Source organism: Phyllostomus hastatus, unplaced genomic scaffold, assembly GCF_019186645.2.
Source record: "Phyllostomus hastatus isolate PE091 unplaced genomic scaffold, TTU_PhHast_1.1 phas_scaffold_501, whole genome shotgun sequence".
In the NCBI taxonomy this organism is placed as follows: Eukaryota; Metazoa; Chordata; class Mammalia; order Chiroptera; family Phyllostomidae; genus Phyllostomus; species Phyllostomus hastatus.
In genome coordinates, this window is record NW_025334033.1 from 1,461,376 (window position 1) to 1,487,521 (window position 26,146).

At 39.9% G+C, this 26,146-nt stretch overlaps 1 protein-coding gene across 1 annotated transcript; it reads left to right on the plus strand.

The window, feature by feature from the left end:
* The first annotated feature begins 21,624 nt into the window (after nt 1-21,624).
* Nucleotides 21,625-22,569, plus strand: LOC123808444 (olfactory receptor 4N2-like). Its single transcript, XM_045823093.1, has one exon. It carries the CDS (start codon nt 21,625-21,627, stop codon nt 22,567-22,569), a length of 945 nt encoding a protein of 314 aa, XP_045679049.1.
* Nucleotides 22,570-26,146: the final 3,577 nt, after the last annotated feature.

Consider the following 26,146-nt stretch of genomic DNA (forward strand, 5'->3'; position numbering starts at 1 on the left):
TATTCCTTTTACAAGTGAGATCATATGTTGTTTGCCTCTTACCACCTGGCTTTTTACACTTAGCATAGTAGTCTCCAGTTCCAACCATGCTATCACAAAAGGTAGGAGTTCCCTCTTTCTTTCTGCTGAGTAGTATTCCACTGTGTAAGTGTACAACAGTTTTTGGTCCACTCATCTACTGATGGGTCTTTAAGCTGTTTCCAACACTTGGCTATTGTAAATGATACCACTGTGAATATTGGGGTACACAGGTTCTTTTCAATTAGTGTATCAGGATCCTTAGGCTATATTCTCAGCTATAGAATCACTGGATCAAAAGGTAGTTTCATTTTTAGTTTTTTAAGGAAACTCCATACTGTTTTGCATCCTGATGGCCATCCTGACCAGTGTGAGGTGATATCTCATTGTGGTTTTAATTTCCATCTCTCTGATGTCTAGTGATGCTGAGCATCCTTTCATAGGTCTGTGGGCCCTCTGTATGTCCGCCTTGGGGAAGTGTCTGTTAGGTCCTTTGTCCATGTTTTAATTGGATTGTGTGTCTTCCTGGAGTGGAGTCATGTGAGTTCTTTATACATTTTTGAGATCAAACCCTTGTCCAGTGCATCATTGGCAAATATGTTCTCCCATACAGTTGGTTCCCTTTTCATTTTGATGATGGTTTCTTTGGCCACACAGAAACTTTAATTTGATGTAGTGCAATTTTTTTAATTTTTCCCCTCTATTTCCCTTACCCTAGGACATGTATCAGCAAAAAATAGTGCTACATGGGCTATCTGAAATTTTATTGCTTATTTTTCCCTCTAGGACTTTTTTGGTGTCACAGATTATATCTATCTCTTATCCATTTTGAGGTTATTTTGGTGTATGATAGAAGTTGGTGGTCTAGTTTCATTTTTTTTTTTGCATATACTTGTGCAGATCTCCCAACACCATTTATTGAAGAGGCTATTTTTACTCCATATTATGCTTCTGCCCCCTTTGTCAAATATTAATTGACCAGAGAGACACAGGTTTATTTCTGGGCTCTCTGTTCTGTTCCATTGACCTATGTGTCTGTTTTATGCCAGTACCAGGCTGTTTGGGTTTCAGTGCCCTTGCAACATAGTTTGATATGAGATATTGTGATCCTTCCTAGTTTGTTCTTTGTTCTCCAGATTGCTGAGGCTATTTGGGGTATTTTTTGGTCAAATCATTTAGTGTGTAGCCTTTTCAGTCTGGCTTCTCTCATTTAGCAATATTCATCTTAAATTCATTCACATTTTAATGGCTTGATGGATCATTTCCTTTTATTGCTGAATAATGTACCATTGTTTGAATGTACCACAGTCTGTTTATTTATTCCCCCCTGGAAGACATTGTGGTTGGTTTCAAATTTGGCTATAATCAATGAAACTTATAAACATTCACATGATGCAGACACTGGCTCGCAGTGTCTCTGTCATTATTGATGAAATGAGACATTCACACAGACTACCGAGCCCGGTGGAGGAAAAGGGACAGCATGGCTTTTCTCTCAAGGGGAGCAAAAGCCGAGGCCTCCGCCCACTTTGTGATGGTCCTTATCTACTATGCACAAGTTCCCTTCAGGTGGTTAACTTTTACAGAAAACAAAGGAGTCAATGCTGCTAATCACATCACAGAAGAGGGATATTTGCAAATGACATGGCAAAAGTGGTTGAACCACTTACACTCATCCTTGGAAGGTTTAGCATGGATTTTAAGAATTTTACTTTGCAGTAAACGTCTTCAATTCAGGGTGAGGGAATTTTAGCAAAAAGCAAGTCTCAAAGTGGCCTAGGTAGATTGTAGGCCTGATTCTCCACAGAAGAACCTATGTGAAGGTATGGGTTCTGTGCTTCTGCGAGTGGAAGCTGGGCGCATGCCATGCAGAATGGTCTCCTACATCTCCCTACTTTGTTTTTAGTTAAGACCACTATAGATCCCACAAAACTTGCTCATTGCTGGTCTCCACATGATCCTGGGAAAATAATGTGCAAATACATCAAAGTACACAGAGCATTATTATAATCAGTAGTAAGTAACCAGTAGTTCCTAAAGACCCACATTCTCAGATTAAGCACATCAATCATTGTCAGGCAGTAATGATCAAATAGATAACATTCAGAGAACTCTGAGGGTCTATTCTGAGTCAGGGTCAGATAGCTAAAGGGCTACAAAACTTTGGGAAAGAAACCCCTTTCCTGCTTGGACCCTTATCATTTAATTGAGACCATTCTTAGCAAAGCAGGTTTCACAGGATTTTATGTATTCTTTCTCAGGCCTGATTTTCCAGGGAGCCTGCCCTTTCCAGCACAGTGCTGCACCACCCTCTGTCATTGTTTCAGGCTTAAGTCAGGCAGGGAAAGCAAGGCAGCCAAGAGATTAGGAGACTTCTCGCAGACAGAATGAGGACTCAGGCTTTGTCAAAGCCGAGGGGCGAGGGTCTATCACTCCCTTTCTCCATAGCACCCCCAGTCCATCCCTGAGGGCCTCCATGTGATTGTGCCTGTCTTAGGCTATTCCTCCCTTGAGGAATCTTGCCCGTCATTGGCTAACTGACCAAGCACTGGGGGCCAGGCAGGGTGAAGTAAAGTGGGCAGAGGTGGTGCTCCTGCCAGGAGGATGAGTTTTGTCTCCTCAGTGGCTCATGGTTCCAAGGTCTCTCACTCAGCCTTAGCCATGGGGGGGTTACAGCTCCAGAAACCAGGCAGGGTAGGGCGGTTCTCAATATCTGATTTCCACTCTTTTTCATTTGTAAATGCTATTGTAGCTGTTAAGCCTGTGAAACCTACTATTTGCTGTTCCCGAATGCAATCTTAAGAAAATAACCTGTATATATATCATAAGGCACAAATAAGGATTAAGACAAAGGGGCATCCACGGGCTGCTAGGACCCAAACTTGTAAATTCAGTCCATTGAAACAGTTTTTAGGGTTCAACCATTGAACATTATGGGGGACTGAGGGGTTGTTGCCCTCTGCAGGAGGCACTTGAGCCTCAGCTTCTGTCACTGGGGCAGGCCCCATGCTCCTTTGTTGGCCGAGCCAGGCCTTTGAGTGATGGCGTGAGTGTCCGTTTTCCTTCTGGTTGTTCAAGGTCAGCTGGGCCATCTGACCTGTCAGTTGATTTGTTCTTGGCTTCAGGTAGCAGAGCTTGGTGTCTGCCCTGCTCATGATAAAGCTTTACTCTTTTGGCTGGTAGGCAGACAGGACCTGTAGGGATGGAAGCACAAGCATACCCTCTTCCCCAAGTTAAGAGGTCTACAGGGTCGTGCCAAGAGCTGTCTCCCAGCGAATCCCTCTACAAAACCTGAGGATAAGATGACTTTGGCTCTTTCTTCTGAAAATGTTTCTCAATTCAATTACAGAGTAATTCATCACAATTTAGAAAAATTATAGGTAAACATGGCTAACAAAATCAAATTTTGGGGGGTGGACTCATGGCTTCCCTTTTTTGTTTTTTAAAAAGATTTTTAAAAATATGATGAGCCCATTCTACAATTGTCTGAGCAGTCAGATTGTAAGGTATTCCTGTTTTATGTTGGATATTCCAACGCTGGAGAAAAGCCTGAGTAGAATGGGCAAGGTATCTAGGGCCATTATCAGTTTTAATTTGCTGAGGCTGTCCTAAATGACTAAAGGCCTCAAGCCAATAGGCTTGTATATTTTTAGCAGATTCCCCTGCCAAGGCAGATGCATGTAGAGCACCAGAACAAGTATCAATAGAAATATGAACATATTTGAATTTTCCAAAGGAAGCGTAATAAGTGACATCTCTTTGCCAAATTATTTGAGAACCCAGTCCTTGAGGATTAACTCTTGTAAATGGGGGTGCCTTGCTAAGGGCTTGACAATCAAGACATTCTTTAATAATTTGCTTAGCTTGGAAGGACAGGCCCCCAGCTGTTTCTGCAAGCTGCAATGAGTTTAAGCAACAAGTTGTTGTTCTCAGGACCTGGTGGTTCCTAGGTTCAGAGTTTTCAAGGAAAGTGGGAAAGATGGGAGGGGGTGTTCTGAAAAAATATGTTTTAGACAAAAATGGTTATGTGCTAGGGGCCTTTAGTGACTCAATTGATTAACCGTTCCCTCTGGGAGAATAGCCAGTTCTTCCCCAAGGAAATGATCAGTGTTTACAGGTACTGAGTTAAAAAGTGCTACTTAATCTTCTGTGGAGCAGGGCTAGTTCTTCCCAGGAGACAGTACACCTAAATTTCATTTTTACAATAAAGGTCATGGCTCTGGCATAAACAAGGAGGATTCTTAATATTTCTTTACCACATCATATCCCCTACCCTACTTATAGCATGCTTTAGATTGACAAATTTATGAACACATTCACGACTTTCAGAAAAAGTTTTTTCTCTACTGGCAAATACATTTACTTTTCTTTTTAAATGGAGTTTTGACTTGCTCCATTTCGGACCTGGGCTGGTTCACCCCTCCTTAGGCAAACTGGTGACCCCCTGCTCCTGGGAAGTCACCATATTGAGGGCAAACTTAGTGCAGACACTTGGTCAGCATGGTGCACTGCAGCCCAGAGCTCCTAGGCTCAAGGGATCCTCTTGCCTCAGCCTCCCAAGTAGCTGGGACTACAAGCCCACACCACTGCATATGGCTGGTCACAACTGTGTGGGTGTGTCCGGGACTGCACCCAGTGCAGGGGGGCAAGGATGGTCCCCCCCTCCCCCGGCATGCACCGAGGAGAAAGGGAGGCAAGGGAAACCAATCTCCCCTCTGCACTGCTGCCCGTCCCTGGCAGAGACACCCAGCGCCCACTCGACTCTCCGTGAGCGTGCAGGAGCAGGCGGCTGCAGCCGCACTACCAGCACGTGCACGCCCACGCCACAGCTGAGCTCACCGGGTGGGCTGTGAGACTCGGCAGCTGGCACAAACCGCGAGAAGGGCCTACCTAGTGCGCATCAGTCCCTTCTCTTCCAGACTTCCAAATCTAAAGATCCCTTATCTGGGAGACATTCAACAGCCCCATAACTGCTGAACTAGCTTAAAACATTGCTCTTGTTCTTTTGGAGCCCATTCCCCATGGTTGAGGATTCTTAGAAACCCTTAAAGAAATTCCTTAACAAATAAAAGAAACTTTTATGAAATTCCTCCCGCCACAAGTGTAGCAATTACCGAACCAATTTCAGTTTTGCTTTCACTCCACCTGCACCCTTAAATCTTATTTCTTGCTAGTGAAAAGAATGTAGTGGGTCAAAAATGTGCTGTTAGTGGAAGACAGTCAAAGAAAGGATATGGGACTTTCCTCATACCCCAACCCCACTTATGGGCCTTGGTCCTCTCCCAAGAGTTTAAGACTGCAAGGGGGGCTCGAAGTGCTAGGTGACCAACCTTCATATCGTGCTTTCCCGGACGAGCCAGAAGTTAAATTCAATGGTGTTGGAGCTCCCCATTAGGCCAGTGCATATGTCAGGAATTGATCCCAGACACCCTCACAAGGTTCCAACTCATGTGGGAACACTCGATTTCTCCAGGTGAGGGAAGGAAGTGCTTTTTGTTTTTGGAGCTCAGCAAATGCCAAAAGCTCTCACACAAAATCTGGGATTAACACTAAATTCTTCTGGAAAGTGATATTTGTAGTCCGGTTGAAACTGAAACACTCATTCACTATCCACTTTTCCTTTTGCAGGCACATGGAGAGAAAAGGCGAAATCAGAAGATCCAAAAGAGGCAGCTTGAAAGAAACAATTTGCTGATATGCTTGTAGATAGCCCTGTAACAAGTTGCTCCTTTTAAAGCTGATTAAAGGGAAAGTCTTCTCTTTCTCTTAAGCCTAGACCTAGTTGGCAAATGCTTGGGAGAGAGAGCAAGGCTCCTGCTTACTAAAGAAGGTGCAGTTGCAAAGTGGTTGCAAGAGAGGGAGACCTAGAAAGAAACCCCTTTTCCTCTGAAATCCAGCACACCCTACGACATTCTTGAAATGCACTAGGGGTCATTGGCCCTTATCTGGGCTGATGCATGTGTACTCCCACCAAGCTGGTGTGTTGTCCCTAATGACAGCTCATAGCCTCTGGGTGGAAGCAGGTCCCTAATCCTCAGGTCTCTGTTTGTGGGCACCAGCTGACGGAGACACCAGTCCACAGTGTCTGTGTCATTATGGATGAAATGAGACAATCACACAGACTACCAAATCTGGTCGAGGAAAAGGGACAGCATGGCTTTTCTCTCAAGGGGAGCAAAAGCCATGGCCTCCCAGATGACAGGCTTTTATTGGGTTTCTCCGCCCATTACATGATGGTCCTTATTTACTATGCACAGGTTCGCTCTAGGTGGTTACCCTTTACAGAAAACAAAGGAGCCAATGCTGCTAATCACATCACAGAAGAGGGATATTTGCAAATGAAAAGGCAAAAGTGGTTGAACCGGTTACATTCACCCTTGGAAGGTTTTGCATGGATTTTAGGAAGTTACTTTGCAGTAAATGTCCTCAATTCAGGGTGATGGAGTTTTAGCAAAAAGCAAGTCTCAGAGTGGCCTAGGTACATTGTAGGCCTGATTCCCCATGGGAGAACCTGTCCATGGGTGTGGGTCCTGTGCCTCTCCGAGTGGGAGCTGGGCACACACCATGCAGAACGTTCTCCTACATTCATGAGCCTGTTTTGTTTGGACAAAAGTTTTTGAATCAGTTGGGTACCTAGAAATGTGATCGGCAAGGATAAGTTTATCTTTGCAAGGAATTGCCAAGCTTCCAAAGTGAGAGTTTCCACAGCAAAAGGTGAGTGTTCTTGTTGCTCTACATCTTCAGCAGCATTTAGTACAGTCAGGTTTTTTGGACTTGTAGCTCTCCCAATATGCCTTGGAGCTTTTCAAGGACAGGCAGGTTCACTCAGGATTCAGGAAGATGGAAGGAAATTTGCAGAGTTGTGGGAAGGCCTGACATGCCTTTATTCAAGGTATGTGTGGGGTGATTCACACATGCCATAATCTGAGTGTTCCACTGAGGGTAGCCCCAACTCCCTTATACACTAAATGCACAGAAAGCTTGCAGGGTGCCAAGATATTGCATAACAAAGCATGATTCTGCACACGTGGGCCTATTCTCAAAGCTATGGGAATACTGCTTAATGGACCCACTGTCAAGGCCTTGAGAATGCTGCTTATCTTAGTTGTCAGACATCTGGATGAGGGAGCCTGACTGACTCCATTTACCCTACACAATAGGCATGTAGTAGTACGTCAAAATTGCTTTAATTTGCAAATTTTTGATGACAATTAACTCTGAGCTTTAATATGTCTATTTGCAATTTGTTTATCTTCTTTGGAGAAGTGTCTTTCCCTATGTTAAATTGTGTTCATTTTCTTATTGTTAAATTTTAAGAGTTTCTCTGTGTATTTTGACTTTCTTTATTAAAAAGTGTTTTGAAGACGTTTTCTTCTAGTTTGTGGCTTGTCTTTTATTTTAACTATTTTCCACAGAATAGTATTTTTTAATATAGTAAAATCATAATTATCAATTTCTTTCATAGATCATGTTCTTGGTGTTGCACCTGAGATCTCATTGCCAAACCCCAAATTTCTTAATTTTCTCTTACATTTTCTCCTACAGAAGTGCTATAGTTCTGCATTTTACTTTTAGATCTATGATCTATCTGTTGCGAAATCTATTAATTCTTCACTGAGTTGTCTTTACTCCTTTGTCAAAGATGTTGACTATACTAGTGTGGGTTTATTTTTAGGGTTTGAATTCTATCCCATTGATCTATGTATCTATTCTTTTTTAAAATGTTAGTTGTTGTTCAAGTACAGTTTTCTGCCTTTTACCCTCATCCCAGCCCACCTCCCAGCCCTCCCCACCTCCCTCCTGTTTCATCTTCCCCCCTTGTTATTGTCCATGTGTCCTTTAAACTTGTTCCTGTAAACCCTTCCCCCTTTCCCATGAAATTCCCTCCCCTGACCCCTCTGATCACTGTCAACCTGTTCTCAATTTCAGTGTCTTTGGTTATATTTTCCTTGTTTGTTTGTTTTGATGATTAGGTTCCTGTTAAAGATGAGATCATATGATATTTGTCCTTACTGTTACAGGGTGCAGCCAAGAGGGGGGACCCCAAATGGGCATTTGAAATGGGGTCCAGAACTTAAGGTGTCCAGGAGATTTTAAGATGTCTCCAACCCCCCGGACCCAGGGTGTGGGTTGGGGGAAGGGACAAATGGAGCAGGGCCATTGAGAGCTGTTTTGCAGCTAAGCTCTGGTGTGGTCATTTAACATATCTATAGCCTTTGGCTGGTCACTTAGATATGTTAAATAGCTGTGATCATCTCTGAGCCAGGGGAATGGAAGTAACTTCCCCACCAACACGTGACTGGGGGCAGATCCCCCAGGCTACAGCGCCTGCGTGGGAGCTCAGAGAAGATTGGCTCCAGGACATGGGGCCACACCTGCCCAGACTCATGATGGCAGCCCAGTAAAGCTGGAAGGATACGAGTTCCGGCATGTGAAGCCGAGTGTGGGAGGAGTCGGAAATGAGGCTGCAGAGGAAGATTGGCCGCGGGGATTTAAAACCCAGACTTGGCGGCCATTAGGTGAGAGAACCACGCGGCTTTGGCAGAGTGAGGACTCTCCCTTCCCGCAGCCATTAAAAAGGAGAACCACGCGGCTTTGGGAGAGTGGGGGCTCTCCCCTTCCCGCAGCCCTGAGAGAGAGAACTATGTGTCTTTAGCAGAGTGGAGACTCCCGCATCCCAGAGAGAGAGAACCACGAGGCCTGGACGGAGTGGGGACCCCCGCAGCTTTAGAAGGGGGAACCACCACCTGGTTTTAGCAGAGATCCTGACGACTCAGCCGAGGGTGCCGGGAACCCAGGGAGGTCTCCCAGTCGAGAAGGAGGACTAAGAACCAGAGGACTGTCTGAGCCATGGACTTCATTTTCCTTTCCTGAAATATGGTACTCTGGACTGGGCAAAGGGGGAAGGAAGGAAGGACTGTGTCTGTTTGTGGGTGTTTTGGGGGACTTTGGGATTTTTTGATAAAGACATTAGGTCACTACTTTAAGTTTGTATAGCATTAAATAAACATTTCCTTTTCACGAATCTCTGGCATTGAGAGATGTCTTTCCTCTGGCGGCGGACATAACGGACCCGGGGCCTTCTTTCAATAATAGTATATCGTTCCAGGCCCCCCCTTGTTCTGTTCTGTAACATTACCACCTGGCTTATTTCACTTAGCATAATGCTTTCCAGTTCCATCCATGCCGTTGCAAAGGGTAGGAGCCCCGTCTTTCTTTCTGCTGCATAGAATTCCATTGTGTAAATGTACCATAGTTTTTTGATCCATTCATTTACTGATGGGCACCTAGGTTGCTTCTAGCACTCGGCTGTTGTATATTGTGCTGCTATGAACATTGGGATGCATAGGTTCTTCTGGATTGGTGTTTCAGGGTTCTTAGGATATAATCCTAGCAGTGGAATTGCTGAGTCAAAAGGCAGATTCGTTTTTCCTTTTCTGAGGAAATTCCATACTGTTTTCCATAGTGGTTGTAACAGTCTGCAATCCCACCAACAGTATCTATGCTTTTATTAATATTATGCTGCCTTGGTTCCAGTAGCTTCAGAATATGTCTTAAAATGGCTAGTGTGAGTACTGCCACTTTGTTCTTTTTAGTACTGTGTTGGCTATTCTAGGATTTTTGCTTTCCATATAAACTTTAGAATTACTTTATTGGTATCTACAAAGTCCCTCCTTCACTTTTAAGGACTCTTGTGATTGTATTCAGCCCACCAGGTTAATGCTAGACAAGTTCCCTATTCTACAGTTGATTAGCAACCTTAGTTTTAGCTGAAGAGTCCTCTTTCCCAATTAAGGTCATAATACTAAAAATATTGTAACCGGAAAAGACACCGGTGTTCTGGCTGCCTGTCACTACCAAATCCAATAAGCAATGACAGTGATTGAATCTTTTGTAGGCGCTTTATTCAGATGGCCGGCGATCCCAGAAGACGGTGGGTTCATACCCTAACAAACCATATTGCTCTTTCTTTCCCAGACAGATCTTTTATAAGGGGGTTGGGGGAGGGCAAACAAGGTGTCAGTGAAAGCCTTTGAAATTCAACAGTTGCCTCCAAGGGGAAAGGGTAGTCACTTGCTTCTTCCTGGTACAGATGTCTCCAAGAGGTCATCTGCTTATTCTTAGGTGCCAAGATAGGCCTTATCTGTAGTTACTGAAACAAAAACAACATACACATTACTTGCTAGATTTATGACTATTTACCTTAAGTTAAATTTTCCCAAGTCTTAAGCCCCTACCAATATTATAATATGTGAATTCAGATGTATATACATTCTCAGGTCCCTTACATTAATTTTTCAGTCATGTAACATGCTTCTTTCATGCTATTTAAATATTATGGTTTTTAATACTTTTGCATATTAGAAATACTATTTCTAATTCTTAACTACTCCTGCCTGATTTGCTTCTGGAAATAAGTTGGAAATTATTTGGTTAAATCAAAACACTTGCATAGAGTTTACTCTATGATTTTAATTAAAATTTTTAAATTAAATCACCATTTTTGTTATTCTATTACAGTTGTCCCAATTTTTCTTCCTTTGCTCTCCTCCACCCATTCTACCCCCTATTCCCACAGTCGATCCCCACACTCCTACCTATGTCTGTGGGTCATTCGTACATGTTCTCTGTCTAGTCACTTCCCCTTTTGGACATCTTCATCCCCCTCCTGGTAGCTGTCCATCTGTTCCATATTTTCATGTCTCTGGTTCTATTTTGCTCATTAGTTTCTTTTGTTCATTATATTCCTCTTATAGGTGAGATCTTATGGTATTTGTCTTTCACCTCTGGGATTATTTCATTTAGCATAATGCTCTCCAGCTCTACCCATGCTGTCATGAAGGGTAGGCAGTCCTTTCTTTCTTTTTTTTAATATATTTTATTGATTATGCTGTTACAGTTGTCCCATTTCCTCCCATTTATTTCCTCTCTTTAGTTCGTGTCCATGGGTCATACATATAAGTTCTTTGCCTTTTACATTTCCTATACTGTTCTTAACGTCCCCCTGTCTATTTTGTACCTACCATTTATGCTACTTATTCTCTGTACCTTTTCCACCTCTCTCTCCCTCCCACTCCCCTGTTGATTACCCTGCATGTGATCTCCATTTCTGGGGTTCTGTTCCTGTTCTAGTTGTTTGCTTCATTTCTTTTGTTTTTGTTTTAGGTGTGGTTGTTAATAATTATGAGTTTGCTATCATTTTACTGTTCATATTTTTTATCTTCTTTTTTCTAGATAAATCCCTTTAACATTTCATATAATAAGGGGTTGGTGATGATGAACTCCTTTAACCTGACCTTATCTGGGGGGCACTTTATCTGCCCTTCCATTCTAAATGAAAGCTTTATTGGATAGAGCAATCTGGGATGTAGGTCCTTGCCTTTCATGACTTGGAATACTTCTTTCCAGCCCCTTCCTGCCTGCAAAGTCTCTTTTGAGAAATCAACTGACACTCTGATGGGAACTCCTTTGTAGGTAACTGTCTTCTTTTCTCTGGCTGCTTCTGAGATTCTCGTTTTATTTTTAATGTTGGGTAATGTAATTATGAGGTGCCTTGGTATGTTCCTCCTTCAGTCCAACTTCTCTGAGACTCTCTAAGCTTCCTGGACTTCCTGAAAGTCCATTTCCTTTGCCAGATTGGGGAAGTTCTTTGTCATTATTTGTTCAAATAAGTTTTCAATTTCTTGCTCTTCCTCTTCTCCTTCTGGCACCTCTATAATTTGGATGTTGGAATGTTGAAAGATGTCCTGGAGGTTCCTAAGCCTCTCCTCATTTTTTTGAATTCTTGTTTCTTAATTCTTTTCTGGTTGAATGTTTCTTTCTTCCTTCTGGTCCACACCCTTGATTAGAGTCCTAGTTTCCTTCCCATCACTGTTGTTTCCCTGTACATTTTCCTTTATTTCACTGAACATAACCTTCATTTTCTTATCTAATTTGTGACTGAATTCAACTAATCCTATGAGCATCCTGATGACCAGTGTTTTGAACTGTGGATCTGATAGGTTGGCGATCTTTTCGTTGCTTAGTTGTATTTTTTCTGGAGCTTTGATCTGTTCTTTCATTTGGTCCTTTTTTTTTTTTTGTCTCTGTGCACCTGCTATGTATAAGGGGTGCTGCCTTAGGTGTTCACAGAGCACTGTTTTGTAATGCTGTATGTGAGGCAGGGGTAGAGAGGGGACAATGGCACTTGCTTCGTTCTATCCTGGGCTTCAGTCACTTCCCCCACTTCCCACAAGCAAAGATGGCTCTTCTGGTACTGATTTCCAGGTGGTTGGGTTTGTGTACATTCTAGGACCCTGTGGATCTCTTCAATGAACTCTCCTTGAGGCTGGGAGTTTCTCCCACTGCCACATCAACCCCTAGTGTTGTTTTCAGTCCGTGTTATTTCCCCTCACTGGGACCCCAGGTTGCAAGGTCTGTCTTGCTCCCCAGGTGTTCCTCCCAGTTTATCTGCACCTGAAGGTGGGACTGCCAGCTCCACCAGCCACCACTTTGCTGGTCAGCTAGCTGCTGCCTTGCTGGCCAGCTGCAGCCTTGCCCACCCCACTCCAACAGTTCACCACCTGGCTGAGTCTACTAGCCACCACCTTGCTCACCCAAGCCCTCAGTCCCAGTCCTCCACCACCACTTTGCTGAAAGTCCTCTCCACCGGGCTGCCCATCTCTGCCTCTCCTACCAGTCCAGATGGATGTTTCTTCCTTAACTCCTTGGTTGTCGGACTTCCATACAGTTCAATTTTCTGTCAGTTCTGGTTTTTTGTTTTTTAATTGTTGTTATCCTTCTTTTGGTTTTGCAAGGTGGCACAGTGTGTCTACTTACTCTTCCATCTTGGCTGGAAGTCCCTCAGTTGTTTCTTTCTTTCTGCTGCATAGTATTGCATTGTGTAAATGTACCACAGTTTCTTGATCCATTCATTACTGATGGGCACTTAGGTTGCTTCCAGCATGTGGCTATTATAAATTGTGCTGCTTGGAAGTTTGGAGTGCATAGGTTCTTCTGAACTGGCATTTCAGGATTCTTAGGTTGTAATCCCAGCAGTGGAATTCCTGGGTGAAAAAGTGGTTCTATTTTTAGTTTTCTGAGGAAACTCCATATTGTTTTCTACAGTGGCATTACCAGTCTTCATTCTCACCAATAGTGCACTAGGGTACCTTCTTCTCCACAGCCTCTCCAACAGTTGCTGTTCATTGATTTCTTTATGTTGGCTACTCTGACTGGTGTGAGTTGATATCTCATGATGGTTTTAATCTGCATCTCTCTGATGCCTAATGATTTTGAGCATACTTTCATATGTCTCTGGGCCCTCTATATGTCCTCCTTGGAGAAATGTCTGTTCAGGACCTTTGCCCATTTTTAAATTGGATCGTTTGTCTTCCTGAAGTGAAGTCCTGTGAGTTCTTCACATATTTTGGAGATCAAACCCTTGTGTGAGGTATCATTGGCAAATGTTTTTTCCCATATCATTGGTTCCCTTTTCATTTTGCAGATCTGTGCTTACCTTTTGTTTTAAACCAGGACAAATACCTTAGAATTTTAGATTTACCAGATCTTTGTGTATGTTGATCACAAATGACTTTTAAAAAGTCATTTCCTTTCTCTTTAACAGATGAGAATTTTAATAAGATCCAGAAAACATAGTTCCTGTTTAAAAAAAATTAAAGGTATGAAGGAATGTAATCAGTGGGGGAAGAATTTCTTGGGCTCTATTGGTAGTCCTGTGGGAAATGTATGGTAGCTCAAATCACTGAGCTATTTGGGGATAAAGTTGGATTTGGAAACCAAGCCAGATATAAATGTTTGGCCTTCAAGTAAATATGGTAAGCTTCTCAGTTATGGTTTTGGGTTGAGAATCTATATCTACTATTTTTCTGGATTATATGTCATGGACATATGAAAAATAATGTTAAAAATGCTAATCACTTCTGCTATTCCTTCTACTATATTTTATTTAGCAATTTCTCTGTGCCAGGCATAGTGCTGAATGCTACACATTTATTTGTACAATTTAATTCTCATACCATTCCTATAAGGTAGTTGCATAGTAACTGTGTTTACTTCTTTCATTTACTTTGTTTTCTTTAAATTGGTTGTTTCCTTCTTTTGGTTGTGCAAGGAGGTGAAGCATACCTACCCATGCCTCCATCTTGGCCATATGGCTCTCATTCTTTCCATTTGCCACTCCTACTTCTCTTTCTATGAACTGGATTTGATTTAGATGGAATATGTTTGATTATGTATTTTAAAAACTTATGTCAAGCATTTAATTTTTTAGTTAGAAAATCTCTTTAAAATAAAGTCATATCTACTAAAATTTAAGTTCCTTCTACCACATTATTTTGAATGATTTTCTTCCCTTTAAAATTATTTAACTGAAAAAGTAATAGTTCCTCATCATTGCTTTAGCAGAGCAAAAGAGACAATTATTCCTAAAAGGAAAATCAACAAGTACCAAGGCTTCAATAAGGTCTACTTAGGAGAACATCTGCCCTACAGGAATTGTCAGACTTACAACATGCAGTTCTTTTTTCCTAAGAAGGACTACGTAAATGAGTCTGTGTGAGCATCATTTATTTTCTTTTTGCCTACCTCTTCATCACCAGCAATATGTTGAATCTAACATATTTACCACCTACTTGACCCCTTTGTTTCCTTTCTTGACATATCAATGATTTCTTGTCAGTTATACTATTTTTCTCTTTTTTGAATTGTAGTGTAAAACATAAAATCACCTTCCTTGACTTTCCACTCAGACCCAAGAAACATGCTTGACATTCCATCATCCCTGCCACTGATGGAATGCTGATTTTTAGAACCCCCCATGTGACACAATGTCTTTTTAACTGATACATACAGGGTCTGATAGAATTAAGTGCCAGATTGAGTGTGGTTGGTCAGTTAATAATATGGGTGTGATCATTTCTATTTTAATTTGAACATTTACCTTAAATATCATATGGTATGCTTGAGTGTGCTTCTGTTATGTCATAGAATTACATGCTTATGATTTTGTAATAAAAGATTCTGTAATAAAAAAAGGAACATTATTCATGTCAGACCCTGTATTTGTATATTTTTACTTAAAAGACTGCTAATCTAATTTTTTGACTATATTTTGTTAGTATTCTAATAATTCCCATTGAAAGTGTTCTATAGCTTTGATGACCTTCAAATCCCAAGGCATATCCTCCTTACATCACAAATTGGTTGTGTATTTCAAAATGTAAGAGGATGGATTGTCTGTGAGAAAAGATACGTAAGAACAAGGCAGGAATAACCAGTAAGTGTCCCTTTCATTAGGGAGGTGATGCCTGCTGTATGAGAGCCCTGTTAGACTGCTGAGGCAGGATAGGAAGAAGCTAGGATAATTCCTATGCCTGTGGAATGGGGAAACTGAGATAAGATAATAAAACCAAGCCCAGCAATTTGGCCAATTCACAGCCAGATAGTGAAGCCTGAGATCTTGTCTTCCCTACCCAAGGACACTTGAGAAAAAATGGTTTATACCTCTCCTCCCTGAACACACAATAAATAGCTTAAATTACTCTGGATTTAAGATGATTTAGAGAACAGAGACCCAATTAATGCCAATTAGTGCCAGCCAAACCAAAGGATGAATGACCTACAGGGAACAAATGACAAAAACTCAATTAGAGTCACACAGACCCAAGATAAAAGTAAAACAGTAAAGCCAACCAAAGAAGAATCCCAAACCCTCCCTTACACTCATTTTGATTCACCAGCATATTAAAAACACACCTGGAAGGCTGATGAATAATCTGCTGAAGCCCTCCCTTAAGAATCTCTCTGGCAGAGGAAAGATAAAAACCCTTAAGACAAAGGATATCAAGGTGGGCTCACTCTCAAGCACACCCATGCCTGTTCTAGGGCATGAAATTGTTGCTTTCTTTCTCCTAAACCCTAAGGGTTCCCATGAGACTTGCAACCAAGGGAGAAGTGGGCAGTTGCAGCTCATCCAGGGCTTACCTCTTGAGCATGTCTCCAAGGCCCCCTTTTGCTCTGACTTTCCAGTGAGCTAAAAGCAGCCCCACCTTGGATCACTTCTGTCACGGAGACTCAACTTCCCAGTGAGCTAACAACAGGGTGTCTTGGCTGATTCCTTTCCTATAAAGTTTCTAGGAAGCCAAAGCAGTGCACTGCCTAAGCTCTCTCCTGTTGCTTCTCCTATCCTCTGTCCTTCCTTTGTTTCATGGCCACCAGTTTTAATAAATTTACTCTCAAAATCACCTGGACTTGTTTTGTGAAGTGTTTCCTTTGTCAAGGCAAGAACCTATGCACTACAGGCCAGCCTGAAGAAAACCTGCTCTGGGTGCCATCCCCTTCTGGTAACACTGCTAGAAAGGTAAACACCTTTGTCATTCTTTATATTTATGAGAAACAAACAAAAAAAAGAAAGAATGGAAATATATCACAACTCTTCAAGTGAGATATCTGTTCTTTTGGAATGAAATGGTCATAATTACAGTAGAAAGGGGTTAATATATGAGGTTTGAATTCAGCAATATAGCAGCACCTTTTATCTGCTCCTGGTAGTGCAGCTCCAGTTCCACCTGATAGTTACAAGCGCTTTATTGGGGATATGGAAAGCATTTATTAAAATACCAATTGTCTTGGAGATGTTAATACTTGGTCTTAATATATATATATATATATATATATATATATATATATCATATTAACTAAAAGAAGTGAGGGATGTTACATGATAATAAATTCCACCTGTTAAAGAGTCTGTAGAAGAGAAATACATGACAGGAAATAAAACACAAAGCACAATGGAAGAGCCTTCAACTTTTCACCTTATTGCTGCTTAAAAGTTTCTTCTATGCCTGACAGACAGTCTCAATGTTTGAAAGAGTGTGAAATAACCATCAGTATAACATGTTGAAGATGCACACAACTCAGGAGTAAGTAGAGAGAGATTCCTGGCTTACTTGTCTAACAGCAGGTTTTATGCACAGAAGGAATGATAAATATTGAAGCCAATGGATGTCTGAGTAAGAAGGAAGGGAGGAAGAAAGGAAAGAAGGGAGGAAGAGACAGAGAGAGGGAGAGAGAGGGATGGAGAAACAGAGAGAGAGAGCATAAAGGGAACAGAAAAGCTCATTGGATGGTGCCATTTGTAAACTTTTATGCTTCAGTTTCACTAGGAAACAATGTGTGTGCTGGTCATGTGTGTGTGTGCATGCACGTGTTTATACTCACATGTATGTGCCTTTGTGATAGAAAATACTGTTTTCATATTTCCTCATTTTAACTGTACCTGCAAACCTCTGTTATTAGTATATTTGGGTTTGGACACACAAAAAGCAGATATTCTGGTGTTTTCAATAGACATGTCACTGTAAAGAATTTTTGATTTGAGACTTTGTTTTTCTTTCCATCTCTTCTCTTTCATTCTGTCTCCCTTTGCAGTTAGAGTGAGTGGACCCTTTTCTGCCCTCCTCTGTGTGCTCCATGTTCCACAACACTGCTGAAAAACAAGTGTGCCATATGGCTGAAAGCGTGTGAAATATTGTTTTATATTTTGTTTTAGTTCAAGAGTCTTGAAGCTTTTAAAACTTTTCATCTCAAGAAACAGTCATATTGTGCCTGCACAAGCAATGTATTTTATTTGTATATTTTATATTCAATTATACTGATTGCTTCTATCTAAACTGTAGAACTTTCTAAAAAACTTTCAAGAAAGGGGTATAATAACGTATGTGTAGCAATTTACCATCATTTTCTTTTTTTGCATGTACTATAAAATCTTTCATACAATGACTATCAGATCAGAATTCAAAAGTGATTTTTACAAATGCTGATATCTAATTGTGCCTTAAAACAATGTTGATATCTAAATGTACATACCTGAGAAAAAGGGAATCTGAATTTCTAAGATAATTTAGCAAATACATTATTTTATATTAATACCCTTGTTTCCAATTATTAGCAAGGAATATTCTTAGGGAAATATATCAATTTAATTGTGTAGAGTGTTTTTGTCTTATTATCATAAACTAATATCTAAGGAGATATTAAGAAAGTTATATATTGAGGTTATTTTGCATATAAAGATTTAATTAATTAATTAATTAATGCAAAATATGCAAAATAACCTCAATATATAACTTTCTTAATATCTCCTTATATATTAGTTATAATTATTATATAATTATATATATATAATTAATTATTAATGTTGTTCAAGTACAGTTGTCTCCAGTTTCTCGCCACCACACCCTCCTGCTCCACCAATGCCCACCTCCCTCCCTTGAACTTACCTGCTTTGGCTTTTTCCCTGTGTACATTATCCATGTTCCCTGATGGTCCTTCCTGTGTTTTCCTCATTATCCCTCTCCCCCATCCCATGTGGTTACTGTCAGTTTGTTCTTTATTTCAATATCTCTGGTTATATTCTAATCCATAAGACAAACAAGCAAGAAATATGTAACTATTATTATTTCCATACCTATGATTTTTTTTATAATATTTGTTGGGTGAGCACATTCCCAATTTGGAGACCACTAATGTACAGATCAGTCTCAGATCTTAATCTCTCCAGAATGACCAGGATTTTTTTTATTGAAACTTGATTGATAGGTTGATATTCTTTTCTAATTTAAATTATTTTATTGTTGTTCAATTACAGTTGTTGGTGTATTCTCACCACCCCTGCATCCACCCCCTTGCCAACCCAACCCCTTCCCTTGCTTCCACCCTCCCCCTTGGTTTTCTCTGTGTAGGGTTTTGTCCGTGTAGTTCCTGAAAACCTTTCTCCCCACTATCCCCTTCCCCATCCCCTATGGCTATTGTTAGATTGTTCTTAATTTCAATGCATATGGTTATATTTTGTTTGCTTTTTTCTTTTGTTGATTATGTTCCAGTTAAAGTTGAGATCATATGGTATTTGTCCCTCACTGCCTGGCTTATTTCAGTTAGCATAATCCTCTCCAGTTCTATTCATGGTGTTGTAAAGGGTAGAAACTCCTTCTTTCTCTCTGCTGCGCATAATTCCATTCTGTATATGTGCCATAGTTTTTTGATCCACTCATTTGCTGATGGGAACTTAGGTTGCTTTCAGCACTTGGCTAATGTAAATTGTGCTGCTATGAACATTGGGTGCATAGGTTCTTTTGGATTGGTGTTTCAGGGATCTTAGGGTACAATCCCAGCATCAGAATTGCTGGGTCAAAAGGCAGTTCCACTTTTAGTTTTCTGAGAAAATTCCATATTGTTTTCCACAGTGTCTGCACCAGTCTACATTCCCACGAACAGTGCACTAGATTTTCCTTTTCTCTACATTCTCTCCAACACTTGTTTGTTGATTTGTTTATGTTGGGCATTCTGACGGATGTGAGGTAGTATCTCACTGTGGTTTTAATTTGCATTTCTCTGAAGTCTAGTGATGCTGAGCATCTTTTCATGTGTCTCTGGGCCCTCTGTATGTCCTTCTTGGAGAAGTGTCTGTTCACCTCTTTTGCCCATTTTTTAATTTGTTTTTTTTAACGCACTCCTGGAGTGGAGTCGTGTGAGTTCTTTATATATTTTGGAGATCAAACCCTTGTCCAAGGTGTCATTGGCAAATATATGTACCTTTTCATATGGTTGGGTCCCTTTTCATTTCAATGCTGTTTTCTTTAGCCATGCAGAAACTTTGTAATTTGATGTGGTCACATTTGTTTATTCTTTCCTTTATGTCCCTTGCTTTAGGGGACATATCAGTAGAGATGTTGCTGCGTGACACTTTTCGGTCAATTTTTTCCTCTAGGACTTTTATGGTGTAACAACTTATATTTAAGTCTTTTATCCACCTTGAATTTATTTTTGTTTATGGTGTAAGCTGGTGATCAAGTTTCATTTTTTTGCATGTAGCTGTCCAGATCTCCCAACACCATTTGTTGTAGAGGCTATTTTTACTCCATTTTAGGTTGCTGCCCCCTTTGTCAAATATTAATTGACCATAGAGACTTGGGTTTATTTCTGGGCTCTCTAGTTTGTCCATTGGTCCGTGTGCCTGTTTTTATGCCAGTACCAGGCTGTTTTGATTAAAGTGGCCTTGTAATATTGTTTGATATGAAGTATTGTGATTTTCTCCTGTTTTTGTTCTTCTTTCTCATAATTGCTGCAGCTATTCAAGGGCATTTATGGTTCTATATAAATTTCTGAAATGTTTGTTTTATATCTGTGAAATATGTCATGGGTACTTTAAAAGGAATTGCATTGAATCTGTAAATTGCTTTGGGTAGAATGGACATTTCGATGATGTTAATTCTTCCATTCCATGAGCATGGTACATGCTTCCATTTGTCTGTGTCTTCCTTGATTTCTTTCTTCAGTGTTGTATGGTTTTCTGAGTACAGGTATTTTACCTCCTTGGTTAGGTTTATTCCTAGGTACTTTACTTTTCTTGTTGATATATGAAATGGGATTTTCCCCCTGATTTCTGTTTCTGATGTTTCATTGTTGGTATACAAAGATGCCCTAGATTTCTGAGTATTGGCTTTGTATCTGGCTGTTTTGCCAAATTCATTTATTAGATTGAGTAGTTTTTGGTAATATCTATAGGATTTTCTTGTACACTATCATGTCATCTGCAAAAAGTGAGAGTTGTGTTTCCTCCTTTCCAATTTGGATGCCTTTTATTTCTTTTTCTTGTCTGATTGCTGTCGCATGGACTTCCAGTAGTATGTTGAATAGGAGTGGTGAAGTGGGCAGCTTTGTCTTGTTCCTGATCTTAGTGGGAAAGCTCTGAGTTTTGTCCATTGAGTATGGTATTGGCTGTAGGTCTCTCATACATGGCCTTTGTTATGTTGATGAATGTTCCCTCCATTCCCACTTTGGTGAGTGTTTTTATCATAAATGGATGCTGTATCTTATCAAATGCTTTTTCTGCATCTATTGATATGATCATGTGATTTTTGTCTTTTGTTTTGTGTATTGTTTATGTGGTGTATTATGTTTATTGATTTGCGAATATTGTACCACCCTCGCACCCCTGGGATTAATCCTGCTTGGTATGGTGTATGATCTTTGATATTCTATAGAAAAAAATGATATAGTTCAAGTAAGTACAGTTTTCTCTTTTTAGCTTTTTAGGTCAACATTTCTAAGGTATTATATAATTTTCATTCCGTAAATGTTCAAATTTCTGTATTGTTTCATAGTTCAATAACTTTCAACAAATAGAGACTGGTAGCAGTGCAATTAAGGTATAGAACAAATCTGTAACCTTAAAAAGTTCTGTCATTTCTCCTTGCTGTCAATCTCCATGTCACCCCCATTCAAATAAAAGATCTGTAGAACTTGATAACTGTGGTCAAGATTTTTCTCAATCACAAAAACTTTCATATGCCTAGTGCCAATCATAAATCCAGGAAAGAGGCATTCCAACATGAGGGAGCAGAAATGGAGGAAACAACAGAAGCACAAAAAGAGTATTTGAAAACTATAAAATGTAGAAAAATAAAGGTTTTTTAGGTTGTAGGAGAATGAGGGTATAATACAGTTGTATCATAAACCAGTTTTAGTTAGAGAAGAACTATGATGTGGATGGAGAAGATGGAAATAAACTCTCTATTCTTTAACATTCTGTAGGCAGAGGAGATGGAGATTGCAAATAGCACAATTGTGAAAGAATTCATCCTCCTTGGTCTGACTCAGTCTAGAAATACTCAACTCCTGGTCTTTGTGCTCATCTTGACTTTCTACCTCATCATCCTTCCTGGGAATTTCCTCATCATTCTAACCATCAGATTAGACCCTGGCCTCTCAGCACCCCTCTACTTCTTTCTGGGAAACTTGGCTTTCCTCGATGTATCCTATGCCTTCATTGTGGCTCCCAGGATGCTGGCAGACTTCCTCTCTGAGAAGAAGGTAATCTCCTACAAGGGCTGCATCACTCAGCTCTTTTTCTTGCACTTTGTTGGAGGAGGTGAGGGGTTGCTTCTTGTTGTGATGGCTTTTGACCGCTACATTGCCATCTGCCGTCCTTTACACTATTCAACTGTCATGAACCCTAGAGCCTGCCATACCTTTCTGTTGGCTCTGTGGCTTGGAGGCTTTGTTCACTCCATCGTCCAGGTGGCCCTCATCCTCCACTTGCCCTTCTGTGGTCCAAACCAGCTGGATAACTTCTTCTGTGATGTGCCACAGGTCATCAAGCTGGCCTGCACAGACACCTTTGTGGTGGAGCTCCTGATGGTCTTCAACAGTGGCCTACTCACTCTCCTGTGCTTCCTGGGGCTTTTGTCTTCCTATGCAGTCATTTTCTGTCATATATGTGGGTCATCTTCTGAGGGAAAGAACAAGGCCCTGTCCACATGTACCACTCATGTCATTATTATACTGATCATGTTTGGACCTGCTATCTTCATCTATACTCGCCCCTTTAGGGCCTTACCAGTGGACAAGGTGGTTTCTTTTTTCCACACAGTGATCTTTCCTTTGTTGAATCCTGTGATTTATACTCTTCGAAACCAGGAAGTGAAATGTGCCATGAGGAGATTATTGAGATGGAATGTAGTATGCTGGATGGATTTTATAAGTTAAGATGGGGAACGTTGGCTGCTAGTCATTTAACAAATATGGTTTTTCATTGATTTCCTTTCATTTGTCAGGCATTATTGTAGGCAATGAGGGACAGTTATGCATAACTAGAGAAAAAACTGAATGTATTTAAATTATCTCAAAGAAATACTAGACTTGTTGGTATAGAATGTGTAATATAAGGGTTAAATTTTATTTGACTATAGTGGTTGAATTACTAAGGTCTTTTGGCCTGAGATAAGAAGTTTTATTCTGTCACCCCAATAAATACAATAAAAATAAATTTTAAAAGTTTTTTCTATTCTAATTGCAATAAGGGTTTATTTAAGCAAGAAATTCGCTCATTTACAATTGTTTTTTCTATGGTTTAGAGTAATAGCATCAGATTCTGGGCACAGATCAATAGCTGCAAAACATCAGTAAGACCAAAATGTTATATGCTGACATATATGCATATATACATGTATATATTTTACTCCCCTGCCCAAATTTGGTAGAGGGATAAGAATGGAAGATTAATAATTTTATAGAAAAAATATCATGAAATTATTTTATTGATCTTTTTCAGAACTGTGATTACTACTAATGGATTTTTACAAATTCTTCCTCGATGTTGAAATCTGCCTTCAGTAATTTCATTCTGATTATGATAGTGATAGCTCATTAGTACTACAGACTTTATTGGAGATTACATTAATCAACCTAGTTTTTTTAATGCAATGGGTTTAATGTAGGAAATTAGGTACTTATAAAGTCTTTTAAGGGGTATAAAATCATTCTCCATGCTAGATATCCAGATAATTATTAAACAAACCCACATAAGTATCAATAAAACTAACCTGCCCAGTGACCTATACCTGCAATAGTCAGGAGACTGGAAAAACAAGAAGCTACTTTCTAGCTCCTGACTGAAGGAATACATCAGTAAGCCATGGTCTGGGATCAGGAGAATTATATGCCTTTCACGTTATTGCCTTTATCCAATTCATTTTTTTTTCTAAATTCAAGTTTTAAATGAGCACATTTGATATAAAGTCTAGAGGCAAATATCCTAGAAGAATGTGTTTGTGTATTAACAGCTTTTTTTGAAAGCAAAATAATGCAATAAATAGGGGTAAAATATAGGGTTATAATTTTACAATCTTATAGGTGAGAAATGTCTGTGAGGTATAACATAAAATTGGAAAATTTAAAAAGTACATTTGACATGTTAAAAATATATGTGTAGGCAAAAGGTATAAAAGTGATGAATATCTACCCACCACATGTGATTGTGTGGTTATTTTCTGCACAGTTATGGAAGTTTGCAAGGAAATTGAATGAATGTTCCTTTCTTACCACATAATGGTGCAAAGGAGCATATATACATGAATATTAAAATTAAAAAGCAGCCCTGACTGGTGTAGCTCAGTGGATTGAGCGTGGGCTGCGAACCAAGGGGTCGCTGGTTCGATTCCCAGTCAGAGCACATGCCTGGGTTGCAGGCCAGGTCCCTAGTGGGGACCACAAGAGAGGAAACAATACATGATGTTTCTCTTCCTCTCTTTCTCCTTCCCTTCCCCTCTCCCTAAAAATAAATTAATTAATTTAAAAATTAAAATGTTATTAACTAAGGAAATCAATAAAAATGATAAAATGTTAATTCACTTAATACATTAAGACTTTTAGTAAGTGCCCTGGCTGGATGGCTTGGTTGGTTGGAGTGTCATTCTGTACACCAACATGTTGCAGGTTCAATTCCTGGTCAAGGCACATACCTAGGTTGTGGGTACAATCCCCGCTTGTGGTGTGTACTGGAGGCAACCAATTGATGTTCTCTCTCACATCAATGTTCCTAACCCCTCTGAAAGCAATGAGACATGTCCTTGGGTGAGGATTATGAAACAACAACCATAAGAATAAAGATCACTGATTCTGGTTAGTTTGTAGAATATTATTGCTCATGTATTATCAACAATAAGAAAAATAAGAAATAAAAAGTACAATTTTCTACAAGGCTATCAAAGGGTGGGTGAAGTGAGGAAGCCTTATTGTTCTGAGCTCCAGAGAGAGAGACCTGTGTAGAGGAGCAGAGATCTATGGCAGCTTCCATATATGTGGGCAAGTATGTAGTCTGGATATGGGCAGATGGAAAAGTAATCCTGCCATAGTAGTGAGGGACAAATACCATATGGTCTCAACTTTAATGGGAGCATAATCTACAAAAGAAAATAGCAAACAAAATACAACCAGAGACATTGAAATTAAGAACAATCTAACAGTAAGCAGAGGGGAAGGGGGGAGAGACATTAGGGAGGAGGGCTTTCAGGAACTACTATAAAGGAAACATGGACAAAACCAAGGGGGAGGGTGGAAGCAAGGCATGGAGGTGGGTTTGGATGGGGTGGGGGGTTAGTGGTGGTGAGAAAATGCAGACAACTGTAATCGAACGACAATTAAGTAATTAAAAAAAATAAAAAAAGAATATATGAAGAAAAAATAGAAAAGTAATCCTGCCATAGATTGAAATATTCTGTAGGAATGAGAAAAGAAACAAGCTGAGCTTTTAGTTGCAAATGGGATGTAGAAAGGTTAAAATTTAACAAAGCTCCAAACACCAATAAATAGCTCACCTATAAAATTTTCTCCACCCCACCCCCACCCCGCATCTATATCAGTCATTTGCTCAGAAAAGAAGTAGTGGAGCAAGAAATGAACATCAGAGGGAATTTGCATTCTCAGACATTACTGTATTGCTTGACTGTTGGCATCTACAGAGTTGAAATCTAAGGGAAACAAAATGATCTAAATAGTAACTCAAAACCTTCCCAGCTGCAAATACTGACAAGATCAAAGGTAACAATTCCTTGGTGGCAGTTGGCAGATGTTGGCAGTAAAAGTAATCTGAGCGGAATTCAATATAATTAAACATGATTCCAAGTCCCATCTCAACTAGACGTTGAAGGAATTTGAATGATTTGATTCTCATTTTAATTTCAGGTCAGAAGAAAAGAATTTAACTCTCTGAAAAACTGAGCAAAAGAAAATGAAATATCTTCATTTTTCCCCTAAACTGTTAATAGTGTCAAAATATGATTTAAAACATTAGAATCTATGACAGAAAAATATTGATAGATAAAGGCTATCAGTTAAACTGTATAATGGTATTTTCAGAAAAAGTCTTTAGAAAAGTATTGTAAATGCATTTAATATGATAAGTGGATAAGGACATAAGGATTTCAGGAGAGAAGTGCAAACCCTAAATATAAATGGACATGCTAAAACTGAAAAGAACAATATTTGAAAGAAGAAACTAGCAGGAATTGGCAGGTCATGTTAGGGAAAAGGACCTGTATTTCTGGGCTCCTAGAACCAGAAGACCTGTTTTTTTTCTAGTAGAATGGTTTTAGAAATCATAGTATGACTGCTAGGTGTGTTTCTTGCTAGCGGGGTGTCATTACTCTAGGCCCTCTCCTAAACATGTGAGAGAATATATGTGTGTATACTAACCTTCACATGTCCACGTATCTAAAATCTGTTTGTAACAATCTATATTAATACATAGATTCACACTGATGTCTCCAATTTTAATCCATTATCC